Below are 16,978 nucleotides of genomic sequence, written 5' to 3' on the forward strand. Positions count from 1 at the left end.
CATGGTGCCAACATCCATGTTCATCTTTATGACAAGTCCATAGACCAACCTAGCTCGATCCATGTTAAGGTCTGAGGTATGGAAGGTGGGGGCAAGCTTGGAGTAAGAGAGGACACTCCAGGTCTGAGCCAAGGTAGTCAAATCCTTCCTCAGTAGCTTCTAGGGGGGCCCTCAGCATTCATCACAAATCCTCGCCCTGGAATGCACAGCTTGGCCGTTATAGCCTAGTGGTTGGGGTAGGTATGGCAGTAGCAGGAGTACTCCGGGTAACGCTCCGTCGCCTAAAGAGCCACCGGTGTCTCCAAAAAAGAATTAAGAGTGGTGGCATCAAATCGAATCAGTTTCCCTCTGACCTTACATTGCCTAGGGGAGAGGTCCTCAGGGTCATACAAGTTGGTGTAAAATTCTTTGACCAACGCCACGTCGATGCGGTTCTCCATCTGGTAGGTGAGATGGCGATGCCAATGGCGACGCACCAACTTATGCAAGAACTCATCATAGTTTAAGTAAGCTAGCTCAATGTTCCTCTTTGGTAAGATGTTCCAGAGATGAACATTGGTCTGGTATCGGTCCCATGCCTCCTCAGACACAAAATGAGAGGAGTCATAGGATTCTTGAGGGCAAGAGGAAGAAGCACGCTTCTTCTTGGATGCCATCTGCAAAACAACATGAGAAAATAGAACCAAAACAAGAGCATCAGAGCATGAAAAGGATCAGAGAAAGGAAAAGAAATAAAGGAAGGAGGCAACTAACAGAAAGGGGGTGCTAAGCGGCGAGGGCCACACTTAGCACCAATGCACAGAAAGGATGAAGGCGCTAAGTCGTGAGTGTTGCACTTAGCGCCAATGCACAATAAGGGATGAAGGCACTAAGCCACAAGTGTCACGCTTAGTGCCCTATGGAACCAGGAGAAGAGGTGGCTTAGCGCCACTAGGGCGCTAAGCCTAATTCAAGACAGAGAGGTAATTGGGTTGAGCAAGCATGGCGCGCTAAGCACAAATAGGAAATAGAGAAGAAATTGGACTTAGCATAGAAGGCGCGCTAAGCCTGGGACCAACCAGAGAGAGATTTGGGCTTAGCGCGAATGGCACGCTTAGCCTGGAAGTGAAAGGGTGATTGGTTGAGCGCGTAGGGCGTGCTAAGCCTGACACAACTGGCAGCATTGAAAACATAACAAGGCTTAGCGTGAATGAATGTGCTAAGCCTGCGTAGTGGAGCTGAAAAGCCTGATGGGCTTAGCGCCACTCATGCGCTAAGCCAAGGTATGAGACACGAAAAGGCATTGGGGCTCAGCGCGACCAGGTGCGCTAAGCTCAGGCATGAAACACACAGAACCTAGGGACTATGAACACACAAAAGAACTCATTAAGCGCAAGGGTCAGGCTTAGCAAGTTCATCCAAAAGCCCAGAAAATATGACGAAAATTCATGAACTCGCTAAGCATATGGGTCAGGCTTAACGAGTTCATCAAAAACCCAGAAAATGTTAAGAAAATGACATGAACTCGCTAAGCGCATAGGTCAGGCTTAGCGAGTTCATCAAAACCCACCAAAAATTCTCAGAAAGGCATGAACTCGCTAAGCGCACAAGTCAGGCTTAGTGACTTCATCAAAAACCTAGATAAAACACAAGAAAAATCATGAACTCTGAAAATGACTTTTTGTAAGGCTCGAAAGGCACGAGCTCGCTAAGCCATGAAGGTAGGCTTAGCGGTTCGAAACCAAGCTAGAGAATAATAGTCCCCATGAAGACAACAACAAAACTACAAGGCCTAGGTGAACAAAATAGAAAACAAACTAAGTGCAAAGCAAAAAATGCAAGAAATATAATGCACAGATGCAAACATGAATGCTAAACTCAAGAGAAGGAAAGTAGCCTAAGAACTATGCTTACATAGATAGTATGCCACGAAGAGGAGAAGATGTGTAAAGAAAATGCATGAAGATGAGGTAATGCAGGAGAGAAAGAAAGAAGTGGAGGGAGTAGGGAAGAAAGGGTGAAGTGGGAGGAATGGGGAGGGTTGGGGGTTTAAGGATGTTTACGAAACTGCCTACAGTTATGGATTGCACGCTTAGCACACAGTCTGACAACAATAATAACATTAAAGGGCTACGTGCTTAGCGAGGGCATCTGGCTTAGCGGTGTGCTCGCTAAGCCTAATTTGTGAAATACCCAACCCAAGAGGGTCTTGGGCTCAGTGTTTAATCGGCAGGCTTAGCGAGTTCTGCAGTTGGGATTGGTCTGTAACTTTTGCTTAGCGAGCACCTGCACGCTTAGTGAGACTAAGTAGCACGCTTAGCCATTTTGGATGCGCTCGGCCAATTGAATGGTGGAAGATGTAGGGGCATGGTGTGGCTCAGCGCCATGATCGCGCTTAGTGGCCTGGCTTTGCGCGCTCAACGCCTTGATGTCACTAAGCCCAATCAACAATTGATTTCTTTCCGGCAATGGTGCCAAAAATTTGTTAGCTAATTGGCAAGTGCATCAATTTGCCAGAGTAGTATTTTAAAACGGTCAAACCGAGTATCGTTTCCACATGAATTTTATTTGTGCTCAAACTAGTGTGTATTCAATTTGTGTGCAATTAATGAATAAATTGGAGAGATGCTACGTAAATCATTTTTGGTTGCAAATTAGACAATGATGTGATTTTAGACTAAAACTGAGTAAAGAAAACAAACAATGATGTTGATTATGAAAAGCGAATGCGAGAGTTGTTTATGTTAAGGGCTCCCTATCTAAACTTCTCTTGATGTAATTGGGTTAGTTTTTCTCTATTTAATAATACTCTAGTTATCACCTACATCCGTGAAGGTACTCTAACCGTGATTCCTCACACAAAAGAGCCTAATTCCTCTAGGTTCTTTCTTAATCCCTCAAGGGAAAAAAAAATAGTTGAACTGCATGATTAATAGAGACGTACAATTTGACTAAACTACCTCACACTATCCCTAGCAATGAAGCATTTTAGATGCTCTTCCAAGATCTAAGGATTAACTACATTTCCCAATGCTTAAACCCTAACATAGCATATAAATGCATGATCAAACCAAGTACATGGAAATAAACACAGGAAGGAACAATGAAACTAGCAATAATATTAAATAGATAGTAAGAGTCTTTACATCAAGAGAGTTTGGTGGAAAGCTCCCCAACAATGGGTTGTTTAGCCCTTCATGGTCATGAAGGGCTCAAATGTACAAAGGGATGCAAAAGGTGAAGGGATAAGGAATGAAGGTGAATCGGTGGAAGAGAATGGGTTCCCAATGATTGTCTCATTCCTCTAGCTCAAGCTTTAGGTCTTTTATCCTTTTCTAAATGAACTCCCTTTCTCCCCCCCCCCCCCCCTTTTTCGCTTAAAAACACTTCTTGAGTTTGAGATTTCGTGACTACGCACTAAGTGCATCTTTGCGTTGAGCGCGAGTAAGTAGGCGCTAAGCACCCCATGTGTGCTAAGTACCCCTTCACCTGGCTATAGGTTCTCTATGTTGCTTCTTCGCGCTAAGCGAAAACCCTCCCACTAAGCGACAACTGCTCGCTAAGCGAGCCTAGCGCGCTGAGCGTGAATCATCAAGCTTCAACTTCTCTCTCTATCCCTTGCATGTATATCTGTGAAATAAAAACCATCAAAATAGTATGAATTATCATTTTAAGGCAGCTACTACACAAAAACTCAGAGATGTCGAAATTTCAATGATTCACACTAAAAGAAGCAACAAAAAAAGGGAGAATATTGCTAATTCTTATATGTTTTAATTACATAATCTACTTATCCACATCAGTTATCATCCATCCCCAAGGAAGTCCATCCTCCACCAACCTTTCCCACACTAGGTTTGGGATCCCACCAAGCAACCCCTAACTTACGTGTGTACATGTCAACACAACTGAAACTATCAAAGCGCAACTCATACTACAACAACACTGTTGAAGTAGTTGACTCATGCATGTATGAATCAACAAATCACCATCAACAACATCAAGAGCCTTTAACACACATAAGGTATCTTTCCTTACAGGTTTCTCCTTAGCCAACTCAAACTAGCAACTAGCAAATGGTGGAAATGGCCTCTTTTTGGCTTCTCCTTCACTTAACCTCAACTAACCATGAGAAAATGGAAACATGGAAGTTTAGAACTGAGAATAAAGAGTCACTTGAGGTGTTAAGATGAAAAGGAAATAGCAGGAATCAAGAGAAAATGGAAAGATTCAAGAGAAAGTGGAAGCGCAATCTAGAGTTTTCAACTTACCCTTCTTCCTTCTTCTCTCTACACTTTGAGTTTGGAAATGAGTGAAATGGATAGAAAGAGAGAGAGAGAGAGAGAGAGAGAGAGAGAGTGTGTGTGTGTGTATGTGTGTCCTGATCTAATCCAAAGAGAGAGTGTGCTGATATGATCCACGCGAATATAAAGAGAAATGAGTGTGATGGAAATAACAAAATAGGTAGAAACTTTAATGAAGTTTTTGTAAAATTTGATTTTTGGTCTCTCCCAAGGAGATATTTCAACCAGCACATACCAACATAAGGAACATGATTTGATTTAGACTAATCTAGTACAATGCATAGGAAATATTTAAATTAAAAGTAAATTCTCAGGCTTTAACTTTATCTATCAGCTATTTCATAGTGTATTTCTACCCTACCAATAGCCAAATAGGTTGAATTTCTACAAAAATCTTCATAAAAATGCACACAAAACATAACCATGAATTCTGAATTAATATTTTAGCATTGAAATTAAATTAATTTTTTTTAATTATTCAATCACTTATTCACAAATTAGTAAAATTACATATCTTACAATAACCGCACCCATAACTACTACCATTTATCAATTTAATTATATGACTTTGCTTGGCCCTTTCATCCTTCAATGGAGGTACGGTCGAAGTATATTTTTTCTTTCTTTAAGAATACTTTTGAATGTCTATCAATACACATCCTTTTTGCACTCGAAAATATATTTTTCAGTTGTCTTACATTATATATTGCATATAGTCTTTGTCGAGAAATAACAAATAAGAAATTGACTCTCAACTTTTAGAAAATTTTCTCAGTGACCTTAACAACAGTACACTAATTGAGCAAGAGACCTAAAATTTATTTAGTGAATCACTTTACCACCAAACTTTCATGATTAATTATTGAACTTGTAACAAATTAATACATATACTTAAATTGATTCATACATTTCAATTACTGAATCATTAACTGATCAACCTGATACCTTGATTGGGTCAACGATTGGTCCAATTATGACCCCCTCTTTGGGCAACGTTCTCCCCCCACCCCCACCCTGAGCCCTCCCTTTCCTTGTAACCCTTTTCACTCCATCTTCATCTTCCTCTCATTCTCCCTACTCTTCTTTCTTTATTGTTTCAAAACCATCCAACCCCTTCCAACAATGAGGCACACAAACATAGTTTTAAACAAAAAAGTTATTAATATTATATTATGTTTGTGAAACAAGACGTTTCACAAGCTATATATGTTTCAGCTCAACAAGGAGTATTGATTGTGATTAGATATGATTTCAATTTATCTTTTTATTTTTATTTAATATATAATTAGTTAAACTTGTGGAATAATTATCTTTTAAATGACTTTTAGATAGCAATCTATGTGAATATATATGGGTAAACATGTTGTATTCCACGACTTCATATTATATAAAATTTCTCATTCTCTCTAAAACTTTATTTCTTCAAGAGTCGTTACAATCACCATTTACCATTGTTGTTATAGTCATTATCATTATTGTTGTCAGTGTTGCTACTACTACTTCCATCACCACCACCATTAGATCCACAGCCACCACAACTATTGTTATCACCACTACCACCGCTTACGAGAAAATCAAAAGAATGAGGCTTGAGGGTGAGGCACAAAGTTTTAAGCCTTAACTTTGTCTCTCACCCTCATGCGGCATTCATTTGATTCATCGTAAATCCTTACCTTTTGTCATACATGGAACTAAAGGCTTCTCGCAACTCATCATCATCGTCGTCATTGGTTTCTCTTTTCTTGCATTCCTTCTTTTTTTGCATTTTCTTGGTTTCTTTTTGTCTTCTTATTTGGTGTAGAAGATGTAGGGTATTGTGGATCATGGTTGTTTTCTTGTTGAATGTTTTGAAGGTTGGCATTGCACCTCCCTTCGCATGCCATTCGAAGATTAGAGAATATAATTCTTGCCGGTGACAGGTAATGTATAAGGCAATTTCTACCTTTTCTTGTCAATATATATATGGCACGGAGCAAGAATTTTTATATAAAGAGAACCAATATAAAAAAATAATGACTTATTAAAATTTTAGGGGCATGAAATTGTGTTAAGCATAAGAGATATAATAATCAACAAGTGCAACCAACACATATGCATCCATAGACAGGTAGCAAAAGGTAAAGAAAGTAGAAAAAATCATTTAAATTAAGTGAAAATAAAATTACATTGTAGCCAAGCATATTATTTAAAATATTTCAAAAATAAATACTCGAGTCACACATGAAAAATTATTAGAAAATATATAGTTAAACTACGCATGATAAATGCTTAGATAAGTTAACTAAATATAATTGTTTCATTAAAAAAATAGAAACTATAAATCTAAAAAAATATTACTAAAATCAACCAATTGTTTTATTTGTTCAAAACTAATTTTTCTATAAGTTAATCATTTTATGAAAAGTACTAAGTTATTTTTAAGTATTTTATAACTCCCTCCATCCCTATTTATAGAACTCAAATCAAGAGTGATGTTTGTTCTTTTTTACAACATCCAATCCTTAAAATTTCTTGTATTAATTGTTTTTAAAATAAAATATCTTTAATCAATCATACTATATATCAAACACTTATTAAGAGAGTGATTAGTACTAATGACAATCATGATTTCAATGGGAAAAAAAATAGGACAAATGCATTGCTATAAACTATACTAATCACTTTTCTTAATCTTAATGAATTAGGTCATTATACCTTATAAATAGGAAAGTATTTATAACAAAACTTAGCACATGCGGGATTTTGAGTGGGATGTCCGATCCTATCACTATCATAATAATCTAGTTAATATGAAAGAAAGTTAACAAGAGTACAACAAAAAAATTGAAAAAGAAAAAAGAATGTTCACAATAATGGAATGCAATGTAAAAACATTTAATACACATTAAAAAGAAAGAACATACATTTGGGATGCAATTACGCAGCCAATAATTATAACTAGATGTTTAGACAAATAAAAAATCCATGTAGGATAAAAAAATTCAAGATGAAAATGTTAGAAGTGTAGTAAAAGAAACTCAACTAGGAAGAACAACAATGAAAAAAATTTGCAATCTTACTGAAGCTAGAAGAGTATATGAGAAACTAAATATAATTGTCAAATAGAGAAGTAAAAAATGAAGAAATTTTTCACTAAAATATGTTCATATAAAGAGAACTTAGAGAATTAAGAAGACGAGAGCAGAAAATAATTTTATATATGATATTATCAAAGTTTAAAAACATTGGGGGGCCATGACTTCTGTAGCCCCCCACCCTCTTCTTTTATACCAAAACTAAGGCCATGGCTCAATTAAAAAAAAAAAAAACTCTTGTTGTGTGTCGCTCATTATTGCTATTGTGAGATATGCTTGCTGCTCACCTCTGCCATTGAGATTTGCTTGCTTCTTCCTTTATGCTTCACCAATGCGAACTATTTTTGGTTATCTTTAGCAAGATTCGTGTAACTCCTCTGGCGTCAATTTTCGTCGAGTCTTCATTCATCAGCATCGCTATGGTCTCGGAATTTTCAATCTCTGATTCTCAAGCACTCACTCTCACAAACCAAATCGACAACCACTACATAAGTCCCTTCGAAGATTTCACGAACTACAAAGCGTGGCATTCAGCAAGGTCTTACGCGCCCACACCATCTCTCTCCTCCACAAGCCCGATGACTAGACTATGAAGATGAGCATCAGATTGTGTTCCAATTCTCAATTCTTAATAATGAAAAATCTAGGTTTAGCTTTTGTTGCAGATTAAATTTGCATTATTTAAATAGCTTAAAAATTACGATTTTGGGATGTGGAAATTGGAATAATGACTTATTAGGGTTCAAGATCAGTGCTAGATTATAAGTGTGGGTTGATTTAATTAGAATCTTTATGTTAAGCTTACATTTAATTTGAGTCATGATTTACAAAGTTAATTCTCGGATTCTATTGTGGTGTTGGAGACTGCGCTTTGAGAGAGGTCCCACTTTGGAAATCCACAGATCTCAGTGGCCATGAAGATGGTGGCTGAGATGAGGGAGAAGGGAGAAGAAGCAGAAGCAAGAAAAATAAAAATGACGTCGCCAGAAGCGACAGTGCACGGCAGTAAATTGTCGGTAGGCTGCAGGAGATGAGATCACTGAACTCAGTCCAAGGGTAACAAGGTCATTGTTTAATATGAAAAATAAAGGCTGACAAAAATAAAAGGAAAAAAAAAACAGAAACAATCTTCTATAACCAGTCACAAGACATGGTCCATAATGGACCATATGTTTTACTGGTACACCAGAGTTTTGGCCCCAAGTACAACCAGGATTCATTCCCCAGCCTATAAATAGGTCCATAGGTGCTTTTAGCCCCCATAACTCTCTTGCATAACCTCAGCTAATTTGGACAATAACCATCCAACATTTAAAAGCCATTAAAAAAAATAATAAATCCCAGTTTTATCATTATATGCAGAAAAAAAGTCACAAGAATAAAGGAACCTTTGCAAAAACAATTCTTCATTGCATACAAACTTCATTTCAAATAACATAATGGGGAACAAAACAAGACAGCAGTTTCAAAGAAAGTATGAGAGAAAAGAAAAGAAAGTTGCATTAGGAAAGTGTAATCTGATTGCAAATAAGAGCAGCAATGAAAGACTGCATGGGGGTAACAACAAAAAACTTCCAGTGGAATGCCATGAAACTTGAATTAAAACCTATCCTAGCAGTTGATACTTTCATTTTACCGGTGTTAATCTTAGCAAGGCACAAAGAAAAACAACCTTTTTGTTAATTTTCCTTCTATTTTAACATGAAAATTCCCGAATCTTAAGAGTTATCAATGATTCATCCTTGGAACTGTTTAATTGTCTAATCCGCACCCTAAATCCTAGCCATGTAGCCAGTTACCAATCAAGTAGGTTCATCTAGTTTGTTTTACTTATAAAATACAGGTTTGCAGAGAAATAGAAATAGAATGATTAAATAGATAAAGACATTTTATTAAAGTATCTAACAAACACCAAACAGGGAAAATTCAAAAAACATTGTCCAGAAAAAAAAAAACTAAAAATGACAAAGAATCGTATACTGTGTAATCCAAAGATAATGAAGCTGCAATGGGACTGGGGATGACGAGGTTCATATCAGGGGGCAAGGAGAATAGCAAACTTTTTCAGTACATTTGGCACAAGTGTGATGCTCCACAATCAGGCACAATTGTTTATTACAGGCTTATCCAGTATTGCAATGAAAAAGCTCAAATAAGATGATGAGGCACTTTTCATTGCCATTCATACTTTCATGGTTCAGCAAATATCAATAAGAAATTGCACTTAAAGTCCATTCATTCTGACAAACTACAAATTGGAAGCAAATTATACCAAGTATAACCATCCAACAGAACAATCTGCTCCATTTCATTTCTTCATGGAATTGCTTTACTTTCTCAACACGAAATGATCCAGAAAAAAAAAAAAAAAAAAAAAAACAGAAGAGCAATTTCAATAGTTAAAAACCATGACATTATCTATCTAGATTCTGGAAGGTTCTTATTTTCATCAGGAGGATCTTCTGAAAAAAACATCCAATACTTAAAAATCCATTCATACAAACTTCTAAAACAATAGGGTTTTCAATATACAGAGAAAAGCACGACAAAATGAAAAGGAACAAAAAGAAACTGAACCAAAAAATAGAAGAACTAAATATGAAGTTGTTTCTATTGAATGACATAACTGACAAACAAAAACAAATCAAAGTTCCAGAGAAAAAAAAATAGCGTTGGCCAATGGAATGATGAAGGCAAGAATAAATTAGAGAAGGATGATGAAAATAGAAAACAAAAAGAAAAGCGAAAGCTATGCAAAATTAATCAACTCTTCATTACATATAAAGTATCAACATCATTCTAAAAAGCTGCATAACTAATTAAAACAAAAACTAACAATTCCAACCCACATACATAAACACAACATAAAGAAAGCATTCTATAAACAAGCCAGAAGCTATTCAGAGAAGGGTAACTACAAATTTCAAATTAATAATGAAAACACCCAAAAGAACAATAGCAGCTATGTTAAACCCGACTAATCAATTCTTCATCACATTACACACAAACATCATCATGACAAACACCATAACTGGTAAAAAAAGGAAGAAAAAAAAACGAGAGAAGGATGTCCATTGGTGGTGGAGGTGATGATGAAGAGGAACTAGAAGCAATTCAAAGAATGCAGGATGACAAATTAATAATGAGAACACCCACAACAACAATAGCAGTTATGCTATACCCAACTAATCAAGTTTCCATCATATTACACACTAACATCATCATATCAAACACCATAACCACTAAACAAAACCAAACAACCCCCCCAACCCACAATTACAAATATATGCAAAAAAAAAAAAAAAAATCAAAATTGCAGTGTCCATTGGTGGTGATTGGTGAAGATGATGGTCAAGAAGAACTAGAAGCAATTCAAAGAAGGATAACAGCAGCTATGATACGCCATACTAATCAATTCTCAATCACATTACACGAGTATCATCCTATCAATCACCATAAGTGGTAAACAAATTCTCCATCATTTTACACACAAACGTCACCATATCAGACAACATCACTTGTAAACAAAATCAAAAAACACCCCCAACCCACAATTACAAATGTATGCATTTATGGAACGAAGAAAAAAAATGCTAATGTATAATGATTACAACGAGTCATAGAAATAAACTACTAAGAATATTGTTAGTGATCAAATAAAGGTTCAATTCAGTTTATTCAGATATAATCAGAATTTTCATGATTATTATCCTATCAAACACCATAACCGATATACAAAATCTAAAAACACCCTCAACCCACAATTACAAATATATATATATATATATATATAAACAACAACAACGCCTTATCCCACTAGGTGGGGTCGATATATATATATATATATGCAAAAAATAAAAAACCAAAAATTTCATTATCCAATATCGGTAGACCCCACGAAGAAGAGGAACTAAGAAGCAATTCAAAGAAAAGTAAACACTCTATGTACACACAGTATAAACCAATTTTACATTGTCGTCAAATCACAAATCCCCATATATGATAAATTTGTCTAACTTTTTTTTTCCGATAACTATTTTAAAAGTCATATATCTACCATGAATTGTGACCAGTAGACCGTCAACAGAAATTAAATTAAACCCTTCAAAGAACCAAAGGAGTCTAGCTCAATTGGTTGTGAAGGATGTGTGAATGTTGTAAACTACCCGGCACCATATTCAATTCCTACGGATAAAAAAAAAATAACATTCAAAGAAGGACAATGAGAATGAAAACAAGAAGGGCAGCTATGAAAGAGTACTTGATGGCAGCAGTGAGAATGGCCAAGGAGATGAACAAGAGCTGCCAGAGGACTTGCACGCTTGCCCAAGTGAGAATACCGGTTAATCCAAGTGCAAGGACGTTGTCGGGGTCAGGGTCCAAAAGGGTCCTCCAATTGAACCCCAAAATGGTTCGTCTTTGATTGCTCCAATCGTTAACCTTTTCTTCTTCTTCTTCTTCTTTGGAACCATTGGGTGGTTTTTTTTGCTGCTGTTGTTGCTGTGTGTTACCCTGTTCCCTCAATTCATTGTTGTTGTTGTTGTTTGCGAATTTGAGAAATGGGTGTGGTTTGGGGGAGAGAAAGAGAGGGTGGGGTTTGAGAGAAAGGGGAGAAGAGAATGGGAAAGAGTGAGAAAGAGGAATTGAGAGTGAGAGTGAGAGTGAGGGTTTCAACCCTACAATCGTATTAGTCATCGCTGTGTTCTTTTCTCACATCCAAAAATTCTGGGACTTGAGGAAATGCAAATGCAAGGAAGGAAATGTGGGTGAAAATACAAAATTGAAATTAAATACGTTAATCCACTTCGTTCGATCTACATGCCAGTACATCACGGACTAATATAGTTAGTGTCGCTACTTTTTTGCAAGGGTTACTATCTGTGTGGACTTTTTTTTTTTTTTTTTAATAAGCATAGTTTAGTGGACCCAAATTTAAAACTATTGGTTAACCTGAATAATCTTGTGTCAACTTCTGCTCAAGTTAACCTATAAGTCATTAAATAATAAAATATAACTTTCCTTTTCATATTTTTTAAAAAGTGAGTTATTTATTAATCAAGTATTCTATTATTCTTATAACTAGATCCAATCTATGTTATTTTAATTTTTTTTATTGCTGAATTGAGATATTTTATCTTTTATTTTTAAAAATTTTATGATTTTAATCCCTCATTTTTTTAATGGAGATATTTTATTTTTCACTTTTAAAAAATATACAATTTTAGTATTTGTGATCAATTTCAAACGTTGATCTATGTACTTAGTAAGCGTTGACAAACATATATTTATTTATTATCTACATGACAATTTTTTTTTAATTATTTAATTACTAAAAAACTTAATTTATTAAAAAGAAATAATTAAAAAGGTACATATTCAAGTCTAAAATAAGAAAGAGACTAAAATCATAGAATTTTTAAAAAGTGGAGACAAAATGTCTCATTTAAAAAATGAGAAGACTAAAATATTAAATTTTAAAAATTAGGGAGATAAAAATTACATTTTAATCAATTCTTATTAAAGACACTGAAACAAAGATGATTAAGGGGAACGAAAAATTAAATTCTAAAAATATTTACAAGATAATTGGATGAGATAATTATAAAAGATATGTTAGTAAATACTTAAAAAATCTTGAAAATTACAATCAATTAGATAATATATTTACAAGGTAAAACTAAATTTAAAATTTCAAATAGGAGTGAGATATCAATCAAATATTAAAAAATATGGTAGATGTTATTTAAATTTTCAATTTCAGAATTTTTACTAACTACCTAGATCAAAGATATTTACCATCTACTAAAATCTAATTTATAACTAACTACCTAAATCTAATCTAAAAGATATATACAACTACTCTATTTACTCTAATTATTTTTTACTAATCTATTTACTCTAATTATTTTTTACTAATCTATTTACTCCTAATAAAATCTATCTACAATTATCTATACCTATTTACAATTATTTGCTAGTTTATTTACAAACATTTACAAGTTCTTAATCAAATAAAAATAAAAATTCATTTATTTCCTGACAATGTCGTCGAAAACTTGTTAAGGTCATCTCCCAAAGGAATAAATGAGGGATTTCATGTAATTATTTAACTAAGAACTATGTTTTTATATTTTTGTTTTGTGGTATCTCGAAATAAATAACATAAAATAAATTGTAATAAAAATTAAATGACAATAAAGTAATTAAGTAAAGATTGAAATACTAGACTTGAATGGTGACGCTAATCTTGATGAATAAATGTCTAGGTTTGGACTTGAATGATGAGGCTTAACCAAGATTATTCTATCCCTAGAGATAATCCTAATTAAGTACTTGATTCATGTTCGGGTTTCACCAAGGCTCACCAAAACGCAAGTCAATTCCTGAATTCATCTATAAGATGACCAATCAAATAAAAACATTAAGTACGTAAAGAAATAAAGAACTCAAGATGATGTGATCCTTACTAGGAGCAGATCGCTTGATACAGATCACAAAGTTTTGGGTTGACGTCACTTCCAAAGAGGGAAGATAAGTTAGAGTAGACGCCATAAGGATTACCTTGATAAGTCCGAGATTGGTTCAGCGAGGAACCCAAAGAGAAGTTCTCACAAAATTTTATCAAATGCCAAAAGTCCTTCTATTGAAAACGAAATTCATACATATAGTGTATCTGAATGAAAAAATAGAAATAGACATGGGCCTTCAAAATAGTTTGGGCCAAAATTAAAATGAAAAAAATGAAAAAAAAAAAGAACATATTTGGCATGGACCTTCAAATTAGTCTGGGCCTTCAAAAACAATTAATAGTCTTGGTAGTGCCTCTACCTCTGGGCCTTCATCCTTCTCCACTTGGACCTTGTTAAGTGTGTCTGCTACCATTTGTTGAAGGGTATCCACTGTCTGTTTGGTCCTACTCTTGGTCATAGATCCCTGTATTTGGATAGTTTTTGGATTCTCATCACAAGATGAAGTATTGAATTGATAAAATTAAAGTGAAACAAGGTTCATCCTTTCCTCTCCTAGGAGGAAGGAATTTCACTCATAAAAATAATGCAATGAAACCTAGAGTGTCTAATGGAATAATGGGGGCGTCTAGTAGGTGGAAGTTTAAAATATAATTCTAAGAACTGCTTGGAACTTCTACTCCATTACAATAAATGCCTAGCCTCCTATTTATAGAATTGTAACTAGGTTTAATTAAGGAGACAATCACAAGAAATTACAAACAAATAATATCTCTAATTAATTCAAGTAATTATCTTTTTCTTCATCTAATTTATCCTTGAAAAATATCTTACTCTTGATTTTCCTAGCTTTTATCTTTAATTTTTGAAATTTCTCCTTCCAGAACTTTTCGTTGATTTCAGGCCTTTAGAGCTCTGGTAGAATGACCTATTTTTCATTAAAAAAATTCATTAAAAATAACTAAAACATACAATTCTACCTAAGACAAAGTAAAAATTGAATTTAAAGATAATTTGATTCAAAACAAGGCCTAAATTTAACTAAAATGTCAAATGAATGTCACAAAATGCAAGTTGTTGTTCTTAACTCTTGTGAATCAAACATCATCTTGAGTACTACAACTTGTTTTAGAGTAGCATTCCTATCCTCTACAATACTAATACTTCCATAGATCTTTCTAAAAATCACATCGTGCATTCACATGCTAAACACATAGAAATAAAATATCATTTCATATGGGATCAAGTTCAGAAGGGTATTGTGGAATTACAATTTGTATCCACAAAAGATCTACTTGTCAATTTATTTACAAAACCCCTTACTAAAGATAGCCTAATCTCATTAAGAGAAAGGCTTGGCATGATTCTTGAGGAATGAAGTTTCAAATCCATGTGTTAAGATTCAATACATCATTAAGCATACAAAGGACCTATCATCCAATGAGCTTATATGTGCACTACACACATGCATCCAACATATGGATTGTGACCTTGGACACAGGTTAGTGAAATGCATCATTTTACGTGTTTTTGTGTTGAGTCACCTAAAGCGGGTCAGATCTTTTTTTGAAAAAGCCCACTTTGTTTCAGCTTCCCCTATGTTTTCTTTCTTCACCCTAAACACTTAACTGTCACCATCATAAATCCTTTCGACCTTTCACTATCAAACCCTCTGCAAACCTTCCACATTCTCTCTCTCACAGAAACCTTTCTACACCCAAAACTTCTCCTATTCTCATAAACTTCCAAAAACCCTAGCAATGGCCAAGAAGCATAACCAAACCTAAGCCACCCAAGTTGAACCTAACTTTAGGAGCAACCACCATCTGCTTCTTTTGAGGATGGTTCCCCTGGTGAAGCTGTACAAATCGTCCAACCTGCACCAGTGTCCATTATTGTTGTAGAAGTCACCTTGAAAGACAAAGAGCCCAAAGTTCATATCAAACACTTTTTCAATATTGAATCCTTGTAGAATGTTGGATATGTCATCAAGGCCCAGCTCATGCCGTGTGACATCCACCATTTCTTCAAGGACCCCAAGGTGGTGGTGCCTGAACTCATCTGCGAGTTCTGGAGAACAACCAAGGTCTACTGTAATAAGGTCATTGAAGGCTATTTTGCTGGCTAAGTTCTTGGCATCACTATGAAGTTGTTAGTAGAGACCATCGCTCAAGTTATTGGCTGTGAGCATAGAGGCACTGTCATACCCTAATTTCGTTCGGGGACTATCGTTCGTTGATCTTTTGATTCTTGCTAGTCGACTTACGGTGTTGAATGTCAGTTACAGTGCGAAATAGATGATCATTCAATGTTTTGATCAGGATGCGGAAAATACCCAAGGGGAGGGGCAAAAAGGTCATTTCAAGAATTTTTCTGGGCCCTGGCTCGCCCAGGCTAGCCTCTGGCTCGCCTAGCCCCCCAAATAGCTTAGGGGTGAAGTAACCAGCTCGCCTGGGCGAGCAAGGTTACTTCAAGATGAAGCAACAGCTTGCCTGGGTGAGCTGCCATGACCCATAATGCCATCTTTTGCTATAAATAGGCATGAGGGAGGCTGAGTAAAGGGGTTTCAAGGTCCAACATTGAGAGAAATCAAGGAGAAGAAGAAGAAAGAAGAGAAAAATGAGGCAGAGGCACTACTGAATTGCGACTGTAATCAACTTCTATATCATTCTTCGTTCGTTCACCATCCGATTAGTTTTTGTTTTAAGGATTTGAATGCGATCTAGGCACCCATAGGGGTCCTCTTTTGTTTTGTACATCATCATCTCCTTCTTCTAGCATTAGAAATCCTATTTTCTTCTTGTAAAGTAAATTTTAACCGATCATTAGTGTCGCAAGTTATCTTTAAAAAAGATTGAAGGTTAATAAGCAAAATCAAAATAAAACAACTCATAAACTTCTTCATTTCATCAAATATCGCTTGAGATCGTTTCAAGGTCCAATGCCTTAACAATTCTCTCTGCTTTTCATCAAACATCACTTGAGGTCATTTCAAGGTCCAACGCCTTAACGATTCTCCTCACTTTTTTCAAAGTTTAAAACATCATTTCAAGGTCCAACACCTTAAACGACTTTTGTTCATAATTAAAATCAATCTTTCAAAAAACATAAAACCAATGTAACACCTAAACTTTTAGACTTAAAGAACTACGTA

At 35.4% G+C, this 16,978-nt stretch overlaps 1 protein-coding gene across 3 annotated transcripts; it reads right to left on the minus strand.

The window, feature by feature from the left end:
- Window positions 1-7,409: 7,409 nt before the first annotated feature.
- Window positions 7,410-12,475, minus strand: LOC102663379 (uncharacterized). Of its 3 annotated transcripts, XM_041006128.1 has the most exons (3): window positions 11,619-12,475; window positions 8,163-8,378; window positions 7,419-7,939 (listed from the first exon to the last, which is right to left on the minus strand). In XM_041006128.1, the coding sequence occupies exons 1-2, from the start codon at window positions 12,050-12,052 to the stop codon at window positions 8,204-8,206; spliced, it is 609 nt and encodes a 202-aa protein (XP_040862062.1). In that variant the 5' UTR covers window positions 12,053-12,475; the 3' UTR covers window positions 7,419-7,939; window positions 8,163-8,203. The 3 variants fall into 3 exon arrangements, with proteins under 3 accessions (XP_014618580.1, XP_040862062.1, XP_006588972.1); XM_014763094.3 differs by having other exon boundaries at window positions 7,410-8,378; XM_006588909.4 differs by lacking the exons at window positions 7,419-7,939; window positions 8,163-8,378 and adding an exon at window positions 11,304-11,542 and having other exon boundaries at window positions 11,619-12,184.
- Between the last annotated feature and the right edge of the window lie 4,503 nt (window positions 12,476-16,978).

This window comes from Glycine max, chromosome 10, assembly GCF_000004515.6.
Source record: "Glycine max cultivar Williams 82 chromosome 10, Glycine_max_v4.0, whole genome shotgun sequence".
In the NCBI taxonomy this organism is placed as follows: domain Eukaryota; kingdom Viridiplantae; phylum Streptophyta; class Magnoliopsida; order Fabales; family Fabaceae; genus Glycine; species Glycine max.